This window comes from Lingula anatina, chromosome 5 (genome assembly GCF_051362555.1).
Source record: "Lingula anatina isolate TDL-2025a chromosome 5, LinAna3.0, whole genome shotgun sequence".
Taxonomy (NCBI): domain Eukaryota; kingdom Metazoa; phylum Brachiopoda; class Lingulata; order Lingulida; family Lingulidae; genus Lingula; species Lingula anatina.
The window spans coordinates 3,469,984-3,480,411 of record NC_141771.1 but is presented as its reverse complement, the minus strand read 5'-3'; the positions used below and the strand labels follow the sequence as shown (position 1 = coordinate 3,480,411).

The 10,428-nt window shown below is 38.7% G+C and overlaps 1 protein-coding gene across 2 annotated transcripts; it reads right to left on the bottom strand.

Annotated features, from left to right (window-relative positions):
• Positions 1 to 5,235: 5,235 nt before the first annotated feature.
• On the bottom strand, positions 5,236 to 10,279 carry LOC106157553 (interferon-inducible GTPase 1). 2 transcript variants are annotated; one of them, XM_013533231.2, is made up of 4 exons: positions 9,453 to 10,279; positions 6,904 to 6,949; positions 6,423 to 6,629; positions 5,236 to 5,993 (listed from the first exon to the last, which is right to left on the bottom strand). In XM_013533231.2, the coding sequence occupies exons 1-4, from the start codon at positions 9,498 to 9,500 to the stop codon at positions 5,278 to 5,280; spliced, it is 1,017 nt and encodes a 338-aa protein (XP_013388685.2). In that variant the 5' UTR covers positions 9,501 to 10,279; the 3' UTR covers positions 5,236 to 5,277. The 2 variants fall into 2 exon arrangements, with proteins under 2 accessions (XP_013388685.2, XP_086869589.1); XM_087013463.1 differs by lacking the exon at positions 6,904 to 6,949.
• Positions 10,280 to 10,428: the final 149 nt, after the last annotated feature.

Below are 10,428 nucleotides of genomic sequence, written 5' to 3'. Positions count from 1 at the left end.
CACATGGCATTACGCCATATACCGCATAGCAGACGAAGTGTGTTCATGTAACCAAGGCCCAGTCTCACCAATAGCTATGTATTTTACGAACACCTTTGTACTTTTGACCCCATTTCTTTTAATTTCACCCTCACTTTATATCTGTGGCTCTGCGGGTAAGATGGATTAAATTTAAAATTATCGCTTTTGCCAGTTACCTAGCAATCTTGTCTCGACATGTTAACACTAACAGTTGTTTATCTCCGAACCTTTCCGATTTTTTTGGAAAATAAAACAAATGTATCAGTTCGGGGCAAAGGGCCTACCACAGAAAGGGGCAAAACGCCATGGGGGGCGTCTTGCCCCGCGTGATGGGCGTTTTGCCCCACTCAACCCACCTACCTTACTTTTAATTTATAAACTGAGGGAATGATAACATAAAAGGTGTTATAAAAAAACAAGTTACATGTCACAGTTCATAACCACTAACTGAAAACCTACTGTGTCAGTGATTGGGGACAAACAACTCTCTATACACCAAGAAAGATGTTTTTAACAGTGGCGGATTTAGAGGGGGGGTCTGACCCCTCCCCCCCCCCCCCCCTTAATTTTGACTAGCTGACTCAAAAACAGACTATCAAATGGTTCGGTCACCTGGCACGAATGCCTCCACATCTACCGGGGAACAAAGTGCATGTAAAGAAACACTCCGGTTTTAAGGCAAGGGGAAGACCGAGAAAGAAGTGGGCAGGCTTCATGTAGATGGAGTACCGAGAGATTTTGCAATCTAACAACATCCCACTCAACCAAGCATTCCAGCTAGTCAGGGACGGAAAACTCAAACTCTTTTTCCCCTTGACACCGTAAAGGGTATAAGAAGGATGACAAAAGAAAGAAAGAAAGAAAGAAAGAAAGAAAGAATACTCGTAGTTCTAAACCGTGCCAAATGGCACCCATTGCTCTCTCAAATACCAACAACCTGTATCAGCCCCTGTGTTTTTAAGATAGGCTATACCTCGTTATTAAATAGTAGTTTAGGTTTTGCAAATGGCACAATGCTAACAATAAAGTTAAAATGATAGGAAGTGTTTTGCGTATTATGTTGAATGATATTAAGTAATATTAAGAAATATCATAAATCGTTAATTATTTTCTTGAGTCTGCACTACTCTCCATCTCCAGAAGCAGTTCTTGTGTTTTAAAATTGTAATGTGTAACATTTCAAAAGTGGTTTTTTCTCAACTTACAGCTTGGTATAGATTTGTAAATTGTTTTTATTGCTCTGAAATATAGGTGTAAGTTGCGTTTGTTGCATTTTCATTTGTGAGTAAATCCAGTTTTCATAAATATGAGAAGTAAATAACAATTTAAGATAATCCTATCCTCTCGGTGAAAGAGCTTACATACGCATGATTAAAAAAACAACAGAAAATGAAAAAAAATGTTATAATTCAAAGAAAAAATAACTGAAATTAGGAAAGACATTCTTGGTTCATTCAAAACAAGGGATATTGTTGGATTTGGGGTAAAACGCCCACCATGGGCGTTTTGCCCTGTGACAAAAGGCTTTTTGCCCCACCCATGGGGCAAAAAGGCCAAAAAATTTTTTCCTAATTTTAACCATTGTGTCTTTTCTTTTGCAACTACTTAAAAATGCATGTTCCAGACTGAACCCCATATCAGAACGACTATATCGGTGCCAATTTGGATGGAATATCTTTTTGACAATGGAAACTAGAGGGATTCTTCCTTAAGGGGGTGCGTTTTGCCCCGCTCTCCCCTACCTCTTCTTAATATAAATTATTAAGACAACTACGAAATGTAAACAAACTGTACATCTTTAGCACTTTTTAATAAAACAACTCCATGTGTGCCAGTGCTAATCCAATATGGCGGATCTACTTGACGACGATGTGGCGTCCTCGAGAACGCAGGAGAAACCACGCTATTCGCTAAACACGGTTTAGGTACAATGGGGATTAAAATTAAGCCCGGCTATCAAAACAACTTAAGGGGAACAATAGAGCAATGTTTTCCCGTACGAACGTCTGTTCAAAAGGAAAATGCCGCTGTCCAATCTTCCCGTTTATTAGATCTTAGTCCGCAACAAACATTATGATCTTTCAGCTGATGTGTTCTGCTGTTAATTATACCTAATTACAGTGAATCGCTTGATCTTGCTGTACCACACATGCCTGCGTCATGTGGTTCACCCGTCTAAGCTATTGTGTGATTCCGTTCAAAATTTGACAGCATTGATATGGTTGTCCATTGTTTGTTCACCCTTTTCTATTCACACAATAGGGATTAAATTATTTTAAACGTTATGAAACAATCCAAACTGAAGATTGTGGCGGCACGACGGAATTTAATTTTTCTTTCTTTTAGCATATTTTAACTCGTACTTTTTTATAATATTATAAAAAATAAAATTATAAACAAAGGTGGTGACCGCCTTTAGGGCGGTATTCGGTTAAATATTGGCAGATCAAGTTGCTGTGGAATAATAAAAAAATATTATGATATGGCTTGGGTTTCATTCACCTATTTCTCCTTACTTGCGGCCGTGTCACAATATGTTTGACGTATATGTTAGTTATTGCGATTGATCACACTACGTTTGACGGCGTGTTTATTTATTACTCACATTGGTGCCTAAACCTCATTGGAAAACATCGAAAGAAACCTGAACCACATCAAGTACAGGAATATTCTGGAAATTGTCGGCCTCGCATTTGCCTGAGGGCAACAGAGGAGCAATTTCACATTACAAGATGAAACTATCCGTCCACACAGATCAACTGTATTTACAGATTACTTGCATCAATGGTTTGAGTAGCTACTACGGCCGCAAAATTGCCAGATTTGAAGCCTGTAGGTTAAAAACCGCCATTTAAACCATTCAGTTCCACTATAACGTTTACAACGTCATAATATTCCCCCTGGTTCAGCAAACACCGTACTTCAGATTCAAACACTTGCAATCAAGACTATAACAATAACAAAAATAAGGATACCTTACCAGTATAGTAGACTACGTTATGCATAAAAATGCCCTTTATTGACGAGTAAGCGGTATGGGTCCGTCGACAGCACAATTTGTTCCAATATTTGGTTGATACTGTTGCTACTGTTGATACGTTACTACTTTCTTTCTTTCTTTTTTTGTCTTGCTTTGTACAATTCTAAAAAATAAATAAATAATGACATAAATATACGATAAACAATAAAGTACTGAAATATTAGAAAACATGAACTATTAGATACATTACTACAGCAGTGACGGATCCAGATATATTTTAAAAGTCTTCCCAATTATCTTTGCTGATCCATCCTCCATTTTTGACTGTCTTCCGACAGAAAAAATAAGATACCCATCAATGTAAATTGAAATCTGACCGTCTTCCAAAAGACCCAGAAGATGGCCTCAATCCTCCTCTGCTACATTACTTACATTTTATGCTATCTGCGATACCAGATTGAGGTGCGCCTTTTATTTGACTACTACCCTTCCCTTGAGATTGCAACAATATATATACTCTAACTCACGTGATTGAACAGTGTTCACATTACTGCAACCTCTGATCACAGGGTCATGTGACTTAGTGCACTTGGCTTAGTGCACGGTAGCTTCCAGTCACAAGAGCTTCACTGAAAGTGCTACCGCCAAGCGGCCGAATAAGGGAAACTAAAATGCAGCAGAGAAGAGGGCTTGCTAAAAGGGTCCTATAGGCAGTACAAAAAGGTTTAAGTCATCTTTAACTATAGACAATTACACACCAAATCAAATGAAAATAAAAAAAAATATTTATCTAGTTTATTTTAAAATTTCACACAGTCTAATTCTCTTGTATATGCAAATCTTGTTGCCTCAAAGTAGCAAGAATCAACGGCGCATTGGTCCCACAACAAATCTAAACCAAACTGGGTAAGCTCCGATCGGTTGATACTTGGAATATCATTCCAGTTCAATCTCCAATATACCTGTCAAAAGAATGCCTTGCCACTTTAGAGCCCTGATAGCCGGATGATGCCAGATGCACCACGGACCATTTCTGAGACTATGCACTGATATAAGCGTCCGTAGTGGAGCGTATAACTCTTTCACAGATGATAATTTGGAAAATGTTGAAATTGAAATGACATGAAAATGGCACCAGCCGTGTAGTTTTTTTTCCCTAATTAGGTGAATACGGTTAAAGTCCTGATATTACAAATACACTGCAGATATTATTAGTAAGAGTTATTAAAGCAAGATTAAAATCCTTGTTGTCATTTATAAGTCGGAACTGTAGGAAAAATCAATGAAAAAACATCATCTTTTGGGGAGCAGCAAGAACACATTAATAGTTCCTCGGACCATGGGATTGTAGTTCGACTTTTCTTGCTCGGACTGAGTGGGATACAAATGCGCATCCCACCATAATACCCGTACCAAAGGCTTAAGCTATGCAGTCAGAAACCAGTGTCAATGAAGGCATTAGAAGCACGTGTCTTATTTTTTGTAAAAACTTTATAATGACATTTTTTGCAGTAGATAATACGCTGTCGGTGGTCGCATTGAGAACAGATGATCCGCGGATTAACAAATATGGCCTATCCCCCTTAAAAGCTATAGACCTACCAAATGGTCTCCCGCCTACCACGCGCGCAGCCCTGTAGGGGTCTAGCAATTAAACCTCGGAGCTGAGATTTCCCCCCTCAACTATGCGAAGCATTTATACACAATTTAAAAAAATAGACCCGAGACATGTTACATGAATTGAATCCTATAGGCGTGTCCGTGAAACACTATAGGATATGATATTCTTATCATTTTAAAATCAGTACTATAGGATATGTTAACGTTATTCTTATTATTTTAACATTCTCAAGCTTTACTTATCGTGGCTACAACCTGCTCATTTGATGTTTTTACGCTTCAAGTGATAATGAAAATTATAATGATATTCTAATTCGTAGAGAAAAAATACGGTCTTAAAATTCGTCTTAATTTTGCAGAGAAGAATGTCTAAATGACGTGAATTTCAGGATAATCTACTCAGGAAAATAATTTCTCTTGAACAGTTTCCTATAATTCATCATGTAAGACAGTTTTCGTCATCAGGTTATTCAGCGCCTCTTGCTCAAATGTGTCCAGTATACAGTGCAGGGCGTGGTATGTGGTTGAGAAAGTAATTCCTGCAGATACGGCGGTGCCAGCGAGGGGGATCCAACGCGCAGCCTCTGCCAAGAGAGTTTGAGGGCCCTTATTGATGACAATCTTTTTGATCAACTCTGTTATTCCTTTCTTGGTCGCTAAACTCGAGAGCGTGGCCCCTCTGAGGCACCCCCCTTTAAAAAAAGATCTGCCTTTAAATGTTGGTTCAGTCCAAATTGCTCCTCGTAGAAGCTAACTTCGTACAACAGTACAGCAAAATTTGCAGCAATGCTTGTTCCTGGTACCGGAACAAGTACGCCAGCAGAAGCCAAGCCTGAGGCTACCCAGATACGATTCTCCAACGCTTTTCTTTTGGCGCGGATTGCTTCTTCGCCAGTAGCTGCTATACAGAGGACCAGAGCTTCTCGTTTCTTTTCTGGGACGTCATCGATGAGTTGGCGCATAAGTTTCTGAAAATCCCAATCGCTTGGGTCGTAATTTGATATAAGAAAAACAGGAACGTTCGCAAACCCTCCTCGGCTGAGCGTCTCGTGACAGTTGTCGTATACTTGGCGCAGAACCTCCTCTAAAGGGACACGCTGTCGTCTGCTGTTGTAAATATCGATGTCAATCTTTGACCTGACGAAGTAAAACTTCTTGTTCTCTTGTTGAATGGCCTTTGCCAGCCACAGGTCGTTTTCCGAAAAGCGTGTGCTTGAAACGATGATAAAGAATTCATATCTACGAAATTTGATTTGTCGTAGATACGTTTCCTTTGGAAAAGATGCTGTGCCAACGCCAGGAAGGTCCCACAAAGTCAGGGGCTTATCTGGGAGTTTGTAAGGTGCAGGTTCTCTAGTCGTTTCAACAACACCTGTTACGCAAAAGAAAAAAAAAAGAATGATAAAATCAAACAGTTATATGTACCAGCATATAAAAATAACATGCCCTCAAATAAAAGTAGATGTTCTGAACTAAAATCCCTTGATTTTAACCAGTTTAGCAGTGCATAATTGTAAACGTTTTAATCTCATGAAGGTAATACCTGCTGTTACATAGATGATAATATGCTGTAAATGATGTAGAATATACATTGTAGAATAAAAAGAACTACTGTTAAAATGAACTAAAAAAATGAAAAATTTGCGTTTAGCTAATAAGAAAACGGGTTATAGAAGCGCATGGGAAGCGTCAATATTTGGTTGCCCCTTGTATTAATTGAATATAGTAAATAAAAAAAAAGGGGGATAATTTTTATATCGACGTTTGCCATATCCACGAGAATTTCAGATCTTTTACCTACCAACTTTTGCCGCCCGTGGATCAGTTTCGTCCAGATCGAGGGCTGCATTTATAAATGCCGACTTTCCGGCTCCCGATTCACCTATCATGGCGACATGAAGGTCCGTTTTCTTCCAATGGTCCATACTGTCCCGCATCCATTTAAATGTTGCTTCTGTGAAATCTTTGTTCGTGATTATGTCCATCATTTCTTCATAATAGTTAAACCCTGGAAAAATGCTGAAGCTAGCTACTTTTGCGTAAAGTAGAGCTTTCTTTCTAGTTGCAGTGAACATAAATAACGTATTTTTACGATGTAAACTAAAGACACGACTTTTGTTTGGAAACTCTTCCTTAATTTTTGCTAAAAGCCATTTAGTTAGCTAATTGAACCCTTTGTTGACTTTGTTCAGCATAGGTGGACTTTTTCAAGAGCTCCACCTAAATTAATTAACAAGGGTAATTATCAGTACATAAAATAAAAATATTTTTTAAAAGCCTACCTTCAGGTTTTTTCTCATGATGACTTTGGGCATGACCTCGTTCAGCCTGAAATTTCACACCAAGAGAAATACTTTTACGCTATACTGGACCAAAAGTACAATCAACCTGCTTGCCCAAGTATTTTTCTTAGCACACAGTCGTGTGTGTGTGTGTGTGTGTGTGTGTGTGTGTGTGTGTGTGTGTGTGAGAGAGAGAGAGAGAGAGAGAAAGAGTGTGTGTGTAAAAGTAAGAGGACCCACCGAGGGAGAGAGAGAGATTTTCAAATGTTGGCAGCCGATAATTAATATACATGAATACAGAACGCTAGGAAAACAATGAAAACCCACTGCAAAACTAGAGGTTCTGAGATACGATACCGCAAAAGAAGCGCATTTAAGTTTGAAGGAAGTTGTGGGGATATGTGCGTCAGTTATGGGGAAGAAGGGTTCTTTAACTCATCACCATAATCTGAAAGCTTGGGACTGTGTAGTTTTCTAAAGATCATTATATACAATATTTTTGTAGAAAATCACAATTTATTACAAAAATCGTGGGGAAAAGAAGGTCAAAGGTCAAACTAAAGGTCACATTATGAATGTCAATATAGGCCCCTATAACATCCATTAGCAACTATTGGTGCATCTCTGCCAGCTTTTGAGATATAATTAAGGGTTGAGAAATTAGCGATATTCAGTTCCAGGCAAAAACTAGGCCAAAGGTCTAATTAAAGGTCATATCATGTTTGCCCATATATGACTTCCTAATCAAGTTCGATAGTAACTATTCATGAGCGTATCTCTGCCAGTTTTGTAGATATGAGGGTTGAAAATTATTAGTTCATGGTTAAATGTAGGCCAAAGGTCAGATTCAAGGCCACAGAAAGATGCCAATAGTAACTTTGGGCATACTGGTATCTTTGCCAGTTTTGGTGTATTTCACAGTTTATTTTCACCACTGAACATTTTCACCACTACATACTGATGTAGTGCAACCCCAAAACCGTGTAAGAAAAAAATCCACGAAGATGAAAAAAATCCCTAAGAGTATCTCCACGCTCGGCTGTCACCTTGATTGGATAGTAAACGGTTGTCGTAAAATCGCTAAAAGATATTAAAACCCGGTGCATAAACTTGAAAACCACCTAGGACAACCTTAGACTGCCACATTAATCCAATACAATGCAAAAATAAACTATAACAAGTGGTTAAAGCCTTCAAACCGAATGTCGTAAAGTCCCCATATACCTCCATAGAGACAATAAAATATAGTAAGCTTCTGAAACAAGATAAATCCAGTTCCAACATAATAATCGAAATAAAATACTGCCGGGCATCGGAGCGGCCTAAAACTTGGCACGCTTACCGCTAATACTGCAGGCTACATCATCCCGTCGCTCGTTTGTAAATTCCGTGCATGGCATACCCACAATCAAACCGTATATCCAAATTGCACCTCTGATGTTTGAATTAGTCCTCTACGCTATTCAAATCAAGAAGTGACGTAACCGCAGAGGTCACCGTACACCGGGCTTACGAAAAATAAGCCATGCCATTGGACAATGCGACCTCTGCGGTTACGTCATTTCCTGAATTGGATTGTAGAGAGGACTAATTCAAACATCAGAGATGGAATTTGGATATACGGTTTGATTGTGCGTATGCCATGCACGGAATTTACAAACGAGCGACGGGATGATGTAGCCTGCAGTATTAGCGGTAAGCGTGCCAAGTTTGAGGCCGCTCCGATGCCCGGCAGTATTTTATTTCGATTATTATGTTGGAACTGGATTTATCTTGTTTCAGAAGCTTACTATATTTTATTGTCTCTATGGAGGTATATGGGGACTTTACGACATTCGGTTTGAAGGCTTTAACCACTTGTTATAGTTTATTTTTGCATTGTATTGGATTAATGTGGCAGTCTAAGGTTGTCCTAGGTGGTTTTCAAGTTTATGCACCGGGTTTTAATATCTTTTAGCGATTTTACGACAACCGTTTACTATCCAATCAAGGTGACAGCCGAGCGTGAGTATCTCCACACTATAATATGAAAGCTTAGGTACATGTAGTTTCTGAAAACTGGCGCAAACATTTTTTTCACAGAATATTCCCAGCCGTTTTTACAAAACTTTGGCCCAAAGTAAAAACCAATTTAGGGCATATTTGGAATCTCCACATATGAGTTTCGGGCAGCCCTCTGAAGTAATTTAATAATTCCTTCGGTTTGGGAGATATTTAGCAAACGTTGAACAAAGGTGCTTTGCGACAAACGCCACACCTAAATCAATGCACCAACAGACCCCAAAATCTAAGCGGACCAAGCTGAATGATAAGTGACCAAAATCCAAGACACAGGCCCCTATAGCCTAGGGAGAGGAGTGGTAACGGTGTAGTGGCGGCGAACGAGAGGGACCAGGACTCTAAACCAATAACAAATAGTGAACCTTTGGACTATTGAACTTTCGGACTGTTGTCACGCACCCGGCCTACTACACATATAGGCCTACAGTAGCGGCATCCTCTCAGTGGCACATAACACTAGGCCTACTGCCTTCAGATTGCAGACCTACCTGTGAAAGATGTGTCAACAGCAAGATAATAATGTAGCAAAAAGTCATTATCTTGACCTCCGAGTAGGAATTCTGTTAATCCAAAGTACCGATAATAAAGGAAAATTACAGCAACTATTTTTAAAAGGGGATTCCCCGTCAACGGTCGTTGACTGACGTATATATACGGAAAAGGCCGAATGATTACGGTGTTTGATAACTTTTTTGATATGATTTGATATGATACAGCTATTGTCCGTGTTATGGCATTCATGTATTGCAGCTAACATTTAATAAATCATTGAAATTGGATATTTTTTTTAATCAAAAAAGGCATCTCATCATGGGACTAAACGACATTTCTCCAAAAACAGCTTATAATAAGCTTTTCTTATTTAATATATTAAGTAGATAGGTAAGAATTACCGGGTTTAATACGGAGAGAAACAGCTGAATACCTGATAAAAACATACAAATGATTAAATTTTTACTTAGCAGTTATATCGGTCGTGAAAGGACCGTCTACTGGGAAGGAAGTATTGGGCAAATCACAGCGAGGGGGGGAAAGGGGGGGGAGGAGCAACCCCCTTGTAGGAACTGCGCGTTCTGCGCTACGCTGGTATGTAAAGGATGATGGTCGATAATTCCAATTAAATGCAGTTCTTAAAAGTCAATTAATAAGTTTCTTTTTCTTTAAAAAAATTATGTTCATTTTACAATATTCAAATGCAGAGACTTTCAGTTCAGATTTGCAGTAAAGAAAATCAGTTGAAAGAAAGTTTGTATTTGAAAATACAGAAATTTCCACCTTGTGGTATTCAAATGAATAGGGGTTATGACCCGCGTTTGGGTAATTTATCGATGATAACAACAATTACAAAGAAAAATATTTACTTGTTATACAGAAACAAACAAGTATCAATAACACCTTTTGCAACACCTCAATAAAAAAAGACCTGAGATTAACCTGTGGGATTAATAATTACAAAAAAACCAA